Genomic DNA, 17,312 nt, shown 5'->3' with positions numbered 1-17,312 from the left:
CCTTCCCTTCCCTTCCCTTCCCTTCCCTTCCCTTCCCTTCCCTTCCCTTCCCTTCCCTTCCCTTCCCTTCCCTTCCCTTCCCTTCCCTTCCCTTCCCTTCCCTTCCCTTCCCTCGTCTCCCCTCGTCTCCCCTCGTCTCCCCTCGTCTCCCCTCGTCTCCCCTCGTCTCCTCCTCTCCCTCTCTGCCCGTGCTCCCCGTGGGGTCCCTCCCATGGATGCCGTCCTTCCCCAACTGAGCCTGCGGGGGCTTCCCACAGGCAGCAGCTCCTCAAGCACTGCTCCCATACGGCTCCGTCCCACGGGGTCCATCCCCCAGGAGCAAACTGCTCCAGCACGGGTCCCCCACGGGTGGGCAGCAGCTCCCCCCAGACCACCTGCTCCTGCTCTGCAGTCTGCAGCTCCAGCCCGGAGAAGCAGTGCACGTGGGCCTGCTTCTCCAGCCCATCCAGGTCCCTTTGAATGAAGAGCATTGGGTGAAGAAAGGAGGAGTGTCAGGCTGGCATGCATTAGAACTTTATTGAAGAAGACTCATGAAAAGGAAGGAGCACAAACAGAAGGGCCCTGGTCAGAGGTGCAAGCATAGTGACCATCAGCAGCTATATATTTTGTGCAGAAGATATTCCCAGAGCATGGAGATCAGAGCATGATCTGATCTCGGAGCATGATGAGCTCAGTCCGTGAAGTGGCTTGCAAGGCATTGTTAGCTGCTGTCGAGGGTGTTGATGTGGGTCCTTAGCAGCGGTAGCAGGCTCTTCTGCCAGAGAAGCACCCCAGGCCTCCAAAGAAAGAAGTTAAAATTCAAAACACCAAAGAGGATGAGGTTACCAGCTCAACTGATTCAGTCTGTGCCAGTAAGGAAGAAGTACCCAGTCCATCAGCTGATGAGGTGACAGCATACATGTACGTGCAGTCAGCTGCTAGCAGTGGAGAACCAGACTCCATCACAGACCCTGTTCACATATTGCAGACTTTATCACTAGCTGATGACAAACCTGTAGACTTGACAAATAAAAAAAGAAAGTGATTCAGAGTGTTCAGAGTCAAGACAAGAAAACAAAATCATCTTATTTGGTTTTGCCAGTAGTTCAGACTTGTCATTTGCTGATCTGGCTTCCAAAAACTCTGGAGACTTTGCTTTTGGCTCAAAAGATAAAGACTTCAAATGCGTGAATACTGGAGCAACTGTGTTTGGAGAACAGAAAACCAGTAAAGCAGATGAAGACGAAACTGGTAGCGATGACGAAGTGGTGCATAGTGATGATATCCATTTTGATCCAGTTGTGTCCTTACCAGAGGTGAAGGTAAAATCTGGAGAAGAAGATTAAGAAATTATTTTCAAAGATTTGAGCCAGAATCGAGATCACTGAGCCAGTAGTGGAAGGAGCGTGGTGTTGGAGATATGAAGATCCTCTTCCTTACACAGAAGAAATATTATAGAGTCTTAATGAGAAGAGACCAAGTTCTTAAAGTGTGTGCAAGCCACGTTATCACCAAAGAAATTAACTTAGTACCATCTCATACATCAAATAGTGCTTAAATTTGGACAGCCATGGATTATGCAGATGGTGAAGTAAAAGTAGAATATATTGCAGTCAGATTTAAAAGTCAAGAAATTGCTAATTCTTTCAAGAAGATATTCGAAGAAAGCCAGCAAAGTTTATCAAAACTGCAGAAGGGACAATGACCTCTACCAGCAGGACTGTCAAAGGACACCAACCCCATTGTGTATTTTGAAGTTTCTGCTGATGACAAACCTTTAGGACATGTAACCACGGAGCTGTTTTCAAATATTGTCCCTCGAACAGCTGAAACTTTCAGGGCCCTGTGAACAGGAAAGAAAGTATTTGGACTGAAGAACAACAAATTTAACAGAATAGTTACTGACTTTGCGTGTCAGGGAGGTGACATAACTGACCGTGATGGAACAGGTGGACGGTCAATTTATGGAGATGCATTTGAAGATGAGAACTTTGAGGTGTTGCAGACTTCTGTCAAGGGTGTTGGCAGGAGTAGCAGGTTCTTCCGCCATTGAAGCAGCGGGCGTGTGGAGAAATAGGCCTGGTGGGGCGGCTGAAGGAGGGGAGAGGGGGTCAGGCTCACCTTGCTGGGCACAGGGGAGAAAGGATTGGGAGGAGTGTGTGAGGGTGAGAGGCGCAGGGCTGGCTTTCACCCTGGTCCTCAGGTGCCAGCCTATGCGCATGACAGCATTTGGCAGGAGCTGCTCGTACATGCCAAAGCTGATCGAGTAATGAGGTGGGGTGTGCTGTCCCCACAATGCTCCATCTTCATTTCCTCCTGCTGAGGGTGTTGGAAGTGGCGGAGCATTTCAAGTGAGAGAATTACAGACCAAGGTCTAGTTCCTGAAGGTTCTTCCTGAAGGTTCATTAAAGGGCTGGTAGAGGATGCATCCAAAGCATGGGAGAGGTGCTTTGTCACCAGTGAGGTCATGGTTTGGCACTCATGAGGTGTGGTTGGTGGCTCTGTGGCAAGGGGACAAGGCCAGTAAATGTAGGGAAGGGATTATTCCCCTCACTATACTGCATACAGAGTGCTACATGAAGTTTTGTCCACCCCCTGTACAAGAAAACTGTTGGTCAACTGGAGTGAGCCCAGTGGAGAGCCACCAAGATAGTCAGGGGCTGGAGCACGTCACTGTGAGAAAAGTGTGAGGGAACGGGGCTTGCTCGGCCTGGAGAGGGGAAGGCTGAGGGGGCCGCAGTTGCAGCCTCTCTACGTGGAGGAAGAGCTCTCTGAGAAGATGGAGCCAGCCTCTTTGTTGAGGTACAAGGTGGGAGAACAAGCAGTGGTTACAAACTGAAACAGTGGAGGTACTGACTTAAAATGTGAAAAAAAATAAAATAAAATTCCTCATGAGTTCAGGCTGACAGAGAATCCTTTGCCCAGAGAGGCCACGCAGGCTCCCTCCTCAGGGTTTTTCAGGACCTGCCTGGAGAAAGCCCCAAGAATCTGGTCTGGTCGCAGAGCTGGCCCTGATTTGGGCAGGGTGGGGCTGGCTGGAGACCTCCTGAGCTGCTGTCCAACCTGAGTGATTCTCTGGGAAGCTCAGGCTGATCTACAGCTGGAGGTACGCAACTATGTTTTCTTCTGAGGCAGAACCCTAAAATAAAATTTATCAGGAGATTTCTGTTCTTAGCTTACAGCATATAAGAAGAATTAGTAGTGATGTCTTCCCGTTGTTTCATGTTTTCTTCTTTATGGAAGTGTTTACTAAATTAGTCTGATGAGTCTGTCTTACTTTAAATTCCTCCTTGTAGAGTACACAGTCAAAACTGCCCATCCCATAATGGCTCCTTCTGGCCAAAGCAAAGAGAAGTCCCATCTCTCTCTTCGAGTTTTGCCATGCCTGTGGCTACTGATTGTGTCAAAAAAAAAAACTCAGTAAATGAACGTTACAACATAGCTCTTGTTGTCTGAGGTTGAGAAAACATCAGAGTACAGCAGGCTGGGAAAATGCTCTGTGATACTAGAGACATTTTCCACGCTGTACGACTTCAGCAAAGAGTATCCATTGAAAAGAGAGGTATCCAGGAAAGAAATGTATACTAACATTTGCCTGTCTTTGTTGTGCATCGTAAGGAAGTCCCCTTTTTCATGGTTGCTGCTACTGGAGATGGTTACACTCTGCTCTGGAAATTGTCCCTTGACCTTGTTTTTCACCCGGAGCTTTCGCAGTCCCCAAATGGTCAAGTATTCTGTTGGGAGAGGAGCAGTGCCACAGAAGGAGAGCTTCAAGTCACACACCCTTGTGAAGTTGAGGAGCATCTCCAGCACGGAGGTGTCTGTGAACCAAATGGTCAGGTCACTATTGTAGTTAGTTTTTTCCATGGTAGAAGGCAACACCGTTCTGCAGTTGCACATCAAGTTTGCCAGGTTGTAATCACAGTCACGGATATCCGCCAAGCAGCTGCAGTTCCGAATTACGCTTTCCTTGGTGAAAATTAGCGTATGGTTCTTCTGACTTCTCAAGAAACTGTCAGCAATGTGTATGCCAAGGAAGCCAGCCAAAAAGAGAGATGGCCAAAAAGAGAAAGTGGAGAAGGCTATCGGCTTCATTAGTCTTGGTGCCAAACTGCCAAGCGTCTTCTCCTTTTACCCAGTGAACTATACCACTTGTCTTTACCTACTGAGGAAAAACAATTTCTTTATTATTCTGAAGACCACTCAACAGTTAACATTACTTTTGCATTACTTTTGTGCTTTCTTTCTCTGCTTCCCCCCTTCATTTAACCCAGCAAAGCATAGTAGCACCCCAAGAAATGCTCATGGCCAATCAAGCAAGTTTCCATCCCAGAAATGCTCCACCTCGAATGGCTGGAGCAGGTTTGGTGGGGACTCTTGGATTCTCAGCTACCACCTTTTCATAGCAGGGTCAGATCTTGGGTTCTCCCGGCATGTTATTAAATGATGGTGCAAGCAATTATGAAGGATATCATTTCTCAACAAAAATCATTAGATGTTGGAAAGTTTGTCTGATTTGACTGCAATTATTTTGAAGCACAAAGAGACATTAGAGACACATTTTGACCACAGGAAGCCTAATGAAGGCAACAGTAGAGCATGTACTGGGCACAATTTCGTCCTTGGAATGTGAGAAGAAGGTTGCTCCATGTCCAGAATGTGTGTGCAGCACCTCAGAAAACATGCCAATGCAACTACAGTTTGGTGAAAAATAATGGATAAACAGGAAAACAATACTATTTATAACAAAAATGTGAATTGGTTTGGTAAAATATATAATCTACCATCATTAGACAATGAAATCTTCTGCTATAAGCTTAATCATAATTTAATAGAAAATTAAGGGAAAATGTATGGTTGAGATCTAAATGTTTTTATCTCAATCAGTCCTTCCTGAAAATTCAAGTGAAAGTGTTCTTTGACTAATATAAATTAAATATATAAAAATGTATTTTGGTTGAATAGTGTGTGTCCTATTTTCTCACATTTCTCACTTATAGAGGACATAGTCCTTTAGCTGACCTTTTTTCTTCAAGTTCAGCCTCCTGACAATGAATCTACAGAAACTGTGATGGTTTGCAAATGACTAGAAGTTTGACATCTGTGGGAAAAGGTAGAAAAGGGAAAGTTATGTGCACATGTTGGGTGGGAAATAGTCACATAAGAAGTGGTGGGCTCTGGGCTGGATTCATTTCCAAGAATGAGATGTTTATGATATACAGGACCATGAAAACATTAGCTCAGTGTTTAATAGCAATGGAAAAGTAATTAAATTGTTAAGAAGTTGGAAATGAATGGAGAAAAGGAGGCACTGCTGTTGAGCTACTGCATAAATCCTTTGCTCATACTTGCCTGCTGTGTGCAGTTTGGATCCCAGTGTCTCAGAAAGGGTATCACAGACCTAGAGTTTGGAGAAGAGCAAGCACAATGAGATATGGAAGGGCTTCTCTTTAAGTAAAGTGAAACTAATGAGGTAGGACTCTAGACAGGAAAAGGGATGGTTGAGGGAGGATATGGTGGTGATCTGTAACAGCACAAATAGCATGGAGACTGTGTAAAGATCAGTTGTTCACTGATTTTTTGAATTACAAGAGCAAAACATCTCAAATAACCCCAATAAGGTCACACCTGGCTTGTTAATCCTTGGCAAAGGATGCTGGTGGTACTAAAAGTTTACACAAACTCGAGGCAGGACTAGATAAGTTCAGAGAAGAGAAGACCACTGAGGCTGTCATGTATACAGACAACACACTTATCGCAGATTGTGGAAATCCTTGCCTGTAAAACAGTTGGAGGCTAAGAAAGTTATAGCAGTAGGTATTGTGTGTTGTCTTCCCATCTGAAATCTCACCTGCGTGACTTCTTACAGCTGCACTTGGAGATGGCTACTTGACTAGACGGATCTTTGGTCCGACAGATTACGCCCATTCTTACACAAGATTTCTATAGTGTAAAAGTAAACAAACTAACTCAAACATGATTTAATTTTGTATGTACTGCCTGAATTTGGCATGTTGTTTTCTTAAACAGAGGTTACAGACATCTTAATGTTCAAATCAAATATTTAACCCATATTCCCCAGGCTTATTGTGGAACATACCAGAAATACCAATCCAACTGTTGGATAATGTTTAACTTCAAAGGTCAGGTGCACACAAGCAGTGACTGTTCTGGTATCCTTAATGCTAGATGAATTTGGTCTTTGGTATCTAAGCATTTAATCATGCATTACATTGAAAATCCTGTCTACTAGAACTTCACATTGTGTTTATTTGCTCAGCTCTTCAGCTTTGGTTAACAGTTGTGATAAAATAAATAACAAATTTGTATTATCACCACTGTTTCACAAGTCAATGAAATTACTTGGATTTATTTGTTTTGTATTTGCAAGAATCCCTAAGCAATGTTAGCAGTATGAGTATGAACTAAGTAAAAGAGATTTTTACTGAAGACTCAGCAGTTTTGCATTTCAAATTCCCACCTATGTTGAAAGGGGTGATGTTGTTTTTTCCACCAAAATGTGAGAATTTAGCAGTGATAAAATATCAGAAATGAAATAATTTGCTGAATCCTCATTAGTTCTAGCTCTTGGTTCCTTTTCATTTTGTTGTTGTTATTGTTATTGACTTTCTTCACTAACTAAAGAGTAGAGAAAGTTCTCTAATGTCTTACAGCCAACAAAAGAAGTCTCTTAAAAGTTTAGATGTGCTGATAGCATTTGGACTCTGTTCATCAAAATCCAAATGAAATTCTAAATCTTGGCATTCCAGGAAATGCTGTCTCCAGAAACTCTTGCTATCTTCTTATGGTCCCTCCAACTACTCCTATCAATTATTATTTTTATTATTATTTTGTATTTGGTTTCTGTGTGGCTTTGGTGAGTGCTATGCAAGCAATGAAATATATGATGCAGGTTGTCTGTCTGTGAAATGTCAAAAGGACCTGGAATGTACCTTTACTAAGGCTACAAATTATCTACAGGGAAAAAAAAAAAAAAAAAAAAAAAAGTGCATTGTGCATTATATGTCTCTTACCCAAATTACTTTATTGTCTGAACTGGTTAAGGCTTGGGAAAGGCTTGGTTTTAATTTTTGGTGGGAGGTGGCAGCCCTTTAAGGAACTAGTATCTTAAAATATAGATGAAATTTAAATGCACTAGCATGATGGTTCTTACTCCGAGTTGTATCTTGTTGAATTTTCACTACTATCACAGTGCTGCTAGAAAGCAGGGGCCACAGCTTCGCAAGACATTCTTTTCACTGAAAGCCTGAGAGACAAGTCTATAACTTGTCTCTGTAGAGAGAGGCTCAGAAAAGCCTGAGTCTCAGTAAGGAGAATGTGAAGCAAAAATCACAGCCTTTTAGGAGAGGTGTGGGAGCTGAGGGACAGGAATTTGACATGACATGACGTGGGGAAAAGAAGGAGGATCAAAGAAGAGCATGGGCCTGAAAAACAGGGCTAATTTTGGTGAGGCCTCTCTTTCCCCCAGTTAGTCAACAGCACCTCTCAATTTAGTATCATCAACAGACTTGCTGAGGATGCACTCCACTCCTGCAGATCATTGATAAAAATGTTAAACAGGACTGGTCCTAGAACTGAGTCCTGTCTGAGCACTGCCTGTGCTCCTGAGTCCTTCTGTTGTCTCCCCCAGGGCCCTGACAGACCTCAGGCTACCTGTAGCCATGTTGTCAGTACCCACTTGGAAGAGGAGGAGTGGGCACTAGTCTGAGGGCTGTATTATGCTTGAAAGCTTCCTGGTATCTGCCCTGATCTGAGCCCTGGGGAGGCAGCAAACTTCTCTGTGGATGGGACCTGGAGTGCAGATGGAGCCCCTGTTCCCTGAGGAGGGAGCCAACTCTGACTTCAGTTTCTGCCATTTCTTCACAGCGTGGGTCCTGGAGCTGCGTGTGCTGTGAGGCCTTGAACTTGCCTCCACTCCTCGGTGCCCCTCACGCTGCTGCCTTTATCCTGATGCCGATCAGGTGCCAGGCTGGCTTCAGTACTTGCCGTGCCGGGTTGGCACGTGAGTGCCTGTGAGGGCAGAGCATGGCCCCACTGATCCATCACCTCCATACACAAAGGGTGCCCAGCCTTGGGGTGCCAGGGCTCAGGGACCCCCTCAGACACCTCCTGAGCCTCATGCTCTGCTCAGCACTTGGCATCTGCTGCTGCCATTAAGAGTGAAGTAAAATTATGTAAGCGTTTTTGAGCTTATCATTTTATACTAGCAGACTGCTGAACTCAAGAAAATAGAGTGGTATTTCACATCTAAACTCAGCAAACGATCAGGATGCTCTTCCCTCACAAGTCAGCAAACAAAATCTACCTGCTTTCACATGCCTGTTCTGGTGTCAAGCATAACTCGTTGGTCTACAGAAGCTTGAATTAAGAAGGAGCTGGGCTGCATTTTATTTACATGTAACTGTTCAGTTCAGCTGTTTTAAACAGCTGTTCTTGTCCAACCTCATACCTGATGTCTTTGCAAGTGGCTAGGACAATTAAAATGGTGACAGATTTTCATATAAGAAATGATTGAACTTGTTCATTAAGCAGTTGCAGTGAGCTGACTGATAAATTCATTTTGACGAACACAGACTGGCTCTGTAGCCTAAGCATGGCATATGCTATAGGACCTCTGTGCTACTGCTGGAGGTTTGGTTTTGACTTTCAAGTAACAGTCTAGAGCTCTTCTGAGCTTCAAGATGATGTCCAGCAGCAGTAGTACCACCATGGGTTCATCTGTTTGTCCAATGCAGCAAAAAGACGGTCTGTCCAGACTGTCGGTGGTTTATTGAACACTATCCCTTTGAACAACATAGTTTATGCATGGCAGCTTTGATTGTAACAACCCAAACGACCATGTTTCAAATGAGGGGTAGGAAAAAAAACAACAAACAAGAAAACAAAACAAAACAAAACAAAACAAACAAATGAATAAACAAAAAAAAAACAGGTAGGCGGGATATAATAAAAAGCCTTTCACCCAACTGCACAGATACTTCTTCTAAGTTAGTCTCATACAGTCAGTTGACAAATAGTGTTTTGAAATGATGTGCTGTTATGGAAATGTTTCTTTTTTATCAGTGACCGGTCATCTGCTTCAGCTGCCACCTCCAATAAATCCATCCCCTACTGAGGTGAATTGGATGAAATAAAGCCTACTTGCCTTCCCTTCACAACTTCACATAGTCTTGTTTTGGAAATATATTTAAAGTAGGAAAAACACTAGCAGGTAAATAGCTGCTGAGTTATACCACCCACACTGCCTTGCCATCCGGACAGACACAGTGGTAGCATTTAGAAATGAAGTGAAAAATTAAATCAGCATACAAGAATAAGCCAGTGCCTCAACTAGCAGTTAGAGTGCATTGCCCCAGAGGTCTTTATGCCTGTTTTTTCTCCTACAGAGTGACCCAACTTCACTAAGCACTGGCAGAGTACCACTGTGCCATGGGAATTACTGGTGGTTGGTCCAGTTCTCCTCTAAACAGCTGGCTGTTTCCCTGTGGTTATCTGCCAATCCCAGCATTAAAACTTCTCAAAAAGGTTTTGAAGTGCAGATTTTGGTTTCAGTGTACTGAAGAGATACCTCAAGTTGGGTATCAGAAGAGAAAGACTCAGCAATTACAAAAAAAAAGTACTGGTCAAACCTTTACCACCTCAGGTGCTTCCTGGGAAATGGAGAGGTGGAAGTAGGATATATTCAAGATCAAGATATTCTTAATCATTCTGAAGAAGTTAATCATCAAGAAGGCTTGGCGATTGGTATCATCTTCTTGAGTTTCATCTGGTATTTGAGTTTTCTGAAGCCCACAGTCAGCTACCATACTCTGCTTTAGATAAGTCCTCCCTGACACTGAGGGGAAACTCCTTCACCAGCCCAGATTTTAGGGCTTTTTGTGATAACCAGATCTGTAGAGTTGATTACTTGGAGAAGAGGGAAGAAAGCTCAGCACTAAGTGCCAAGTGCAACTACCTAACAACTACATAAATCCATAGTAAAACATGCCTAGGAGTACCTGGACACAGCACCTAACTCACAGAGCACAGCCAGGGAAATAATGCATGGTGCCCCCACCCCAGAGCATGGACTCAGCTGATACAGGTGGATAGCATGGCAGCCTATATATTCAGTAATTAATTCTTCTTTCCATGCAAAAACTGGAGGAAAACTAGAGCCTGGATCAATCCTGGCCATGGTGGGGAAGGCAGGGCTGTCCTCAAGCTGGGGTGTCTGCTCTGGGGACGGGGCCAGAGGGGCTAAGTGCTCTGTTCACAGCATCCTGCTTAGTGGCAACCATAGGCTGTGATGGTTTTAGGGAAGTTTCATGTGCTGGAGATAGCAGTAACCTGCTTCTGAAAAAAAAAAAAAAAAAAAAAAAAGCACCCCATTTTTGAGCAATCTAAATACAGTTAGTCATTTGTTCATTTTTACCCTGAGTGGGGGGCCTTTTAAGTGAAAATTGGATTAGACATAGATACCAGCAGAAAACAGTTCTTGTGTGACTGCTTGAGCTATGAATGTTTTACTTGTGCATCCTCTTTCCAGCTTTGAAACCCCTATTTTAAAGCATGTTATCCCAAAAGTTTTCTGGCACAAGATTCCAACCCCCCTCAATTTTCCTCATAGGTTTTAACAGCTCAGGGAGATTTCCAATGCTTATTTAGTAATAGTGTCATTACAGGTTTCTGAATTTGCTTTGATCATTCCAGTAATTTTTTTATTTTTATTTTTTGCTAATTGCAGATCTGTGTATGAAGAAAACTGCAAAAAAGCAATAAAAAACCTTTGACTGTTGTGTGAGAATGCTACTGTCTCAAGAAAAGTTAATCCTATTCAATGGAAGTCCCGAGCCTATACAATTAATTTCTTCACAGGGTGCTTTCTTCCATTCACTATTCAGAAAAAAAAACTAATTAAAATCCCTCATTGATCACTTGTGTTAACATGTGCCTATGTGAAAGTGCTGTATTAAGCAACTTATTTAAGAGCTTAAATCCATATAATCTTGTGCAGATTGGGTAACGTACACAGGATGAATACCAAAACCACCCAATTTAAACCAAAATAACATGAAAGGCTGGACAAAGCCAAAAGCATTTATAAGGGGAGCAATGAGGACTGCCTCCTTCTTTCCCTGTGCACATGCAGGTATGGGAGAGACAGGTAAAAATATGTGGTACTTCACAGCAGAGGTGGGAGCAAGGAGGTGGGCAGGATGCTGCATTCACCTGCCACACAGGAGCTTTGGAGAAGAGCGTGATCCCGTTACATTGAGGAGCAAAGTGTGCTCTGAGCTTTCGTCCATCTTTTTCTGTGCTTTTTAACACTGATCTAACCTGCAAAATGTTCTTGGAAAAAAAAAAAAAAAAAGGTGGCTCTAAAGAATGCTCAGGGCTGCCGTTTGATGGCTGTGTTCTCCTCCTGCTGTGACGAAACACTGGGAGTTTTTGAAGTGCAATTTTCTCTTTGAAATAATAAATTGAATACTTCTATTATTATTATTATTATTATTATTATTATTATTATTATTATTATTATTATTATTATTATTATTATTCAAAGATAGTACTAGCAATTTGCTTGGCAGTCTATTGGATCTTCTAGAAATAACTTTTATTGTTAAATTGTAACTGAACAAAATAGGAGCTCTGGTTTGCAGAGAGGAAGGGTGAGGTCAGCTCCTAAAATCTACTGGACCAAGCAGGTGTTATGACAGGAGGGACACTACTGGAAAATGGAAATGACTGTGCAAAATGAATAAAAGATTCAGACTCCTAGTAAGTCTAGTCAGAGTATTCATGTCTGAGAAGCCACGTTATCTCACCAGAAGGCCCTAGGGAGGCTTAGGCCTTGAGGCAAACAAAATGCCTTTTGACTCAGTGGGAGTTTCAGGAGTTCCCCAAGCATGCTGTTGGCACAGGGAGGTATTTGTTTAAACAATTACTGTGTTTAGTTATGCCACAGATAAATACAGGAAAATAAGTTGGTGATAAAAGCTGATATTCTACACTCTCCCAGACTGCAGCATGAGCCATGCTTGCCGCTGATAACTTGAAAATTGCTTCCTCATTGTCCTTAGGCTGAGCAGCCAGTGCTGCTGCGGTGGTGCTGTCGTGTAGTGGAGCAAATTCCTAACTAGCAATGATAAAAATGCAAGATAAGAACTACTACTACTACTCATACATACTACTGTATGAAACATGAACAACACACTGATCCTTGGAAATCCTGGGCAACCAGCACTAGGTGGCCCTGCTTGGACCAGAGGACCTCCAAAGAATGATAGAAATTTCAGATTCTTTCTGCTGCTGTCTAACTGTGCAGCTCCAGTCTGTTGGCTGCCTGATATTTCTCGGCAGTGACTCCTACAGCTTTCCACTAGTGGGACTGCCAGCAGTTTGAACGCTTGTCCTGATGCTTGTGAGAGACTCCTCTATGAAAGAGGGGCAAGGAAACAAAACCAAGCTCTGGCTTTGCGCTAAAGAGAAACAATAGAGTAAGTGGATATATGTTACAGTATGAAAAGAGCTCACTTCTACTTTAAATCAAATATTAACATTTCCCAGCATCTTCCTGGCTCAATTCTTGAATGACCTAGTCTTTTTCCTTCCAATGGGCTCATTTTAATTATTTTTATTAAAGAGAAGCCTTAACAAAAACAATTTCCTTCGGTATTGGGCTGACTCTGAATGCATTAAATACACATAAGCTACAATGTCAGGGCTTTTGTGCTTATTGCGATCAAAAGACTGATTTTTCAAAAAGAAGTGTATACACATACTTAAAGAATAAATTTGTATGCTCATGAATGTAATTTTTGTAAAATTAGTAATTCTGTAATTGTAAGATATGAACCATCAAATTTTCATTTATTCCTCTGTCCACAGGAGGGAAATCAGGTGTTCCAAGGGTGGATGATCAACACTGTCTGAACACCAGAGTTGTCACCAGTGAATCAAGCTGAGTACTTCAACACTGAAGCATATGAACATTAAATTCAAAACCACTTTTTAAAATTCTCTGAGTTTTGTGTCAAACCAACTACTTTCTGGAGCAAAGGTGTGTGAACATTAGGGAAGAGATCTTGAGTGCAGCTTTTTGGCTTTACTATGTTCAAATGCTCTTTCTAACCTAACCTGCACAAAAGTTCAAGTTAAGCATTACACTAAATTAAAGATTTACCAAAGCCCACAAAGTTTAGCTTAATTCATTAATGGAAATGGTGTATGAAGTGTATATTAATACTTTATTTTCTTTTGCTCAAATCTCAAACCAGAGAAAAAAAAGAGGTGAGAAAGAGGTGAGAAAAGAAAAGCAGCATGTTAGAAAGCTTTTAAGAAATGCTAATTGTCGTTAAGCAGATGGAGACTGAAACCCTAGAGCAGGATTACCTGGTGCCAGGTGTCTCGGTTCCCCTTCACGCTGTCGGATAGTGCATGGTATCACTGCCAGGAGACTCCAGAGCCATGTAGTGACAACGTGATTGTTTTGATTTGTACTTACTGTGTTGCTGGCCTGATTTATAAATTAAAGGTAGAATAAAACACAGATCCTAGATACTTTTTCCGTGATCCTCCTCCGTAGGTGCTTTTCTCAGGCAGTCTTAACAGAAGGCACAAGACAACTCTTCTCCACTGGAATAATTCACAGCATTACCTCTGCTGCCTTTAGCTGAATGACTTGCCTAAAGAAGCGTTTGCAAGATGGACTAAAACCTTTCCACAGATCTTTCAGGTTATTATTCATAGAGCTATTAATTATTACCTTGAGTATACGGGTACAGCGTATAAACAATTGCAACATGTCCAAGACAAACTTTGCCTAATCTGTTATTTCCCCATGATTACAAAACAACAAATCTGAAACAAAATACTTGCCAGGAGGAAAGAGTCGGTGGTGAGAAAATAACTGTGCTGTGAGAGAAATGGCCTCAGTCATTAATACACAAGCTATGAAGTGTACCCCTGTTATTTACCACCCCCTTTTTAAGACAAAACAGAGGCAGCGACTTACCCTTTCTCTGTGTGCCAGCAGAGTGTCCGTCAGCGTGCTGCAGCCCTCCTGGAGGCAATGATGCTTGGCGCTGGGGTTAATCTGCAGGGCAGGCAGGGACGCCTCCAGCTCTCCCACTCACGGCTCTTTCATGTTCCCGTGGGGCCAGCAGCCCCCACGCCATTCCCTTGGCAGCCTGGAGAGAGGTGCAAGGTCTGCTGGTTTCATGCCACCACAACGGGGCCCTACCTGTCTTTGTTACCTCTGCTTGTTTTGTTTTGTTTCCTGTAAACAAAGCCAGACCTTTGCATGCCCAGGATCATTCTGGGAAGATGTTGTTACCTGAGTCAGGTAGCTTGGTCAGAATTATCGAGAATTTTGGAAGCAGTGTTTTAGTTTCTGCCCTTCTCAATTTTATGCAGGTGCCTGGATTCACAAAATAGCCTTGCTCCATACCATCTTTACTTGGCTTCATGTTTTCCTGTAGGGCTAACACAAAGTGCCTTCAATCCTCCCTCAGTCCATTGGATGGAGTCAAGCAATTTAAGTCTGGCTCTGGCTGGCAGCCACTTCAACATCCTAGCCACAGAAACCTGGGGCGGACAGCTGTATGTGCTTCCACTCTGAGGGCCTGTTACCACCAGGTTTGGAACAACTCTGCGTGACCTTCTTCAAAAGAAAGCATTATTGGTCACTTTACAGCACTAAATGTGAGAAAAGGTTAAAACCAATAGAGAGTCATCCAGTAACCTGACTGTATTTTTTTTTTCTTTCAATATATTATCTGGAACCACCAGTATGTCACAAGTGAATGATGCTTTTAGAACAATCACAGAATCACAGAATGGATTGGGCTGGAAGGAACCTTAAAGACCATCCAGTCCCAACCCCCTGCCATGGGCAGGGACACCTCCCACCAGCCCAGGATGCCCAAAGCCTCATCCAGCCTGGCCTTGAACACCTCCAGGGATGGGGCATCCACACCTTCTCTGGGCAGCCTGTGCCAGTGCCTCACCACCCTCATGGTAAAGAATTTCTTCCTTATATCTAACTTAAAACTACTCTTTCAGTTTAAAGCCATCAATCCTTGTCCTATCACTACACTCCCTGACAAAGGGTCTCTCCAGGAAAATGATAGGTTGTTAAGGCTGGCTCATCTTTCCTTTCCGCAGGGATAAATGCATCCTAGGCTCTTCCACTGTTACTGCTCAGGAGGGTACCACCAAGCAGGTAGATTCACAGCAATCCGAAGTCGCTCATCTGGGAAGGGACCTCAGGAGGTCTGTGGTCCAATCTCCTGCCCAAAGCAGTGCCAGCTCTGGCATCAGACTAGGCTCCTCAGGACTTTCTCTACTTAGCTCTTGAAAACCTGCAAAGATGGAGCCTGCACAAGCCCTCTGGAGAGTCTGTTCCAGTGTTTGATCACTCTCAGTGTGATCAAACACTGGAAGTTCCAAACACTGAAACTTTATATAAACTCTATATAAAGGAGTTTTTTTCCCTTTATATAAAGTCAAATCCTTTCCTATTTCACACCGTCTCTTGTTCTCCCATTGTGCACCTCCATAACAAGGCTAACCCTTTGCAGATGACTTCGCCATAGATCCTACATCACCCTGTCCTAAGACAAGTTTCTAGACTTTACCAATATTCTGGCTGAAATCCACCACAACCTTTAGCCTTTGCTAAGCCATTGTTCTCTGTCTCCCTGCATCTAGTAGGCTCTCTGCAGCAGAAACATGCCATCTTTTCCACCCACGAGTAGCTCTCAGCTCAGCCAAGGTGCTACCACAAGCAAACACCAATCTCCATGGTATCGTAGTCCTTTAGACAGTAAGTTCTTCTCTTAGTTGGTAAGACTGCAATATGCTTGGCACTCCCACCCCTGACATTTTGTCCCTCACAACACTGCAGGATTGGACTCTAAACCTTTCATTGGTTCAGAGCCAGGTTGAGGGATGGATTTCAGCCTCACCTGGGTTCAGCACTCTTTCATGGACTCACAAGTGAGCCAAGTGGCTTTAGTCCAAAAATGTTCCTGCTCCTGTCCAGCATCTCTCAGTACGTCATCACGGGTGATGGTAACGTGTTCCCAGCTGTGTGCAAAGCGGGCTGCCACAGAAGCACTTGCATAAGATAGCTGATAATTTTTGCCATTTGTCTTTGAAGAAAAGTAAATATGCCTTTTATCTATTCTGTGTATGTATATACACATCCATAACTTCTTGAACCAGGAAACTATTTTGAGTTTCACGACTCCTCAGGGAGAATGTGAAGGTGTGACGTTGGGGTGCTCTCTCCCCTACTCCTGTGCATTCTTCTCCAGTGAATGTAAAGAGAAATCCTATAATGCACCAGAAATGCAGTGCCCTCAGGTCATTAAAAATAAGCAGCAATTCTGTAAGAGGTTAAATAGCACAGTGGGTTTATGGAAGAGTACATACATCCCTCAGTATGGACTAGCATCATATTCCATATGATGACATAGAGTAATAAACATGTACATTATGTATATATGTTACAACAGTATTAAAACTGTAAGAAAACATGAATTAAATAATTATTTGGAGTGATAAATTAATGTTTGTGTTAACCATGAAGGTTGGTACGCACTGTTCAGTGTCAACCATAGAGTGACCGGGATATTTTGTCCTGATGTCAATGGATAAACACTTCTAAACAAACACCCAAACCCCACTTCCAGGCTTGGCAGCTACCAGTGCTCTTCTGAACCTGCTGGCAAGGACTGTGTACACAGAAGCAATATCATCTCCCCAGCTAAGGCTCGAGAAACCTGATGATAAACAGGAAAAGAAGCTATCTACTTGGTCACTTCCACCAGTCCACAGAGGAGCGTGTTGTCAGGTATGGCTGTAGTTTTTGTTGTGGAGATAGTCATGCACTGACTGCTGGACTAAAACCTCTGGCTGATGGCACCATTCAGGCACTTGGTGGTTATGCCTAAACTACAGCTGACATGCAGCTCTACTATCATCGCTTTGTGAACATCATTGCACCTGAGCAGTGGGGTACAGACTCCCCATAAAGCTCAGTTCTCTGCAGCTCTTGCTGAATGCAGCCCCTTAAAGATCGTTAAGAAAATTAGGCTGGTGGTGTTCAGTATTGTGCCAGGCCAACTCTGCCATTTGTTCATGTCCTTTGACAGTGGGAAGCTTGTACCTACCAGCTGCAGTCACAGCGCCCTGAGGGGAGGAGAAGCCTGGACCCCATAGGCTCTGAACCAGTTCTACAACTACCTATACTGCTAGTAACAAGCCTGCCTAGGAGTAATGCCCTCAATAGCATGCTTTAAATTCTGGTTAGCCATGAGGTGGTT

The 17,312-nt window shown here is 43.3% G+C and overlaps 1 protein-coding gene across 5 annotated transcripts; it reads right to left on the bottom strand.

The window, feature by feature from the left end:
• Positions 1-497: 497 nt before the first annotated feature.
• Positions 498-13,705, bottom strand: EPCIP (exosomal polycystin 1 interacting protein). 5 transcript variants are annotated; one of them, XR_011098506.1, is made up of 5 exons: positions 13,375-13,705; positions 5,332-5,380; positions 1,916-4,144; positions 1,755-1,822; positions 498-1,308 (listed from the first exon to the last, which is right to left on the bottom strand). XR_011098506.1 is itself a non-coding variant. In XM_068689130.1 (5 exons), the coding sequence occupies exons 3-5, from the start codon at positions 4,072-4,074 to the stop codon at positions 977-979; spliced, it is 906 nt and encodes a 301-aa protein (XP_068545231.1). In that variant the 5' UTR covers positions 4,075-4,144; positions 5,332-5,380; positions 13,375-13,705; the 3' UTR covers positions 498-976. The 5 variants fall into 5 exon arrangements, 3 of the variants coding, with proteins under 3 accessions (XP_068545231.1, XP_068545249.1, XP_068545240.1); XR_011098509.1 differs by having other exon boundaries at positions 498-999; XM_068689130.1 differs by having other exon boundaries at positions 3,569-4,144.
• Positions 13,706-17,312: the final 3,607 nt, after the last annotated feature.

Source organism: Anas acuta, chromosome 1 (assembly GCF_963932015.1).
Source record: "Anas acuta chromosome 1, bAnaAcu1.1, whole genome shotgun sequence".
Taxonomy (NCBI): domain Eukaryota; kingdom Metazoa; phylum Chordata; class Aves; order Anseriformes; family Anatidae; genus Anas; species Anas acuta.
This window is presented reverse-complemented; position numbering and strand designations above follow the sequence as displayed.

What these genes read in the sequence shown, in the direction of transcription:
- EPCIP (XM_068689130.1), bottom strand. Translation starts at nt 4,074, where the DNA reads ATGAAGCCGATAGCCTTCTCCACTTTCTCTTTTTGGCCATCTCTCTTT. An exon ending in CACAACAAAGACAGGCAAAT is followed by an intron (nt 1,823 to 3,568) that starts GTTAGTATACAT and finishes TCCTGTTCACAG; the next exon opens with GGCCCTGAAAGTTTCAGCTG. An exon ending in CGTGGTTACATGTCCTAAAG is followed by an intron (nt 1,309 to 1,754) that starts GTTTGTCATCAG and finishes CTTCTTCTCCAG; the next exon opens with ATTTTACCTTCACCTCTGGT.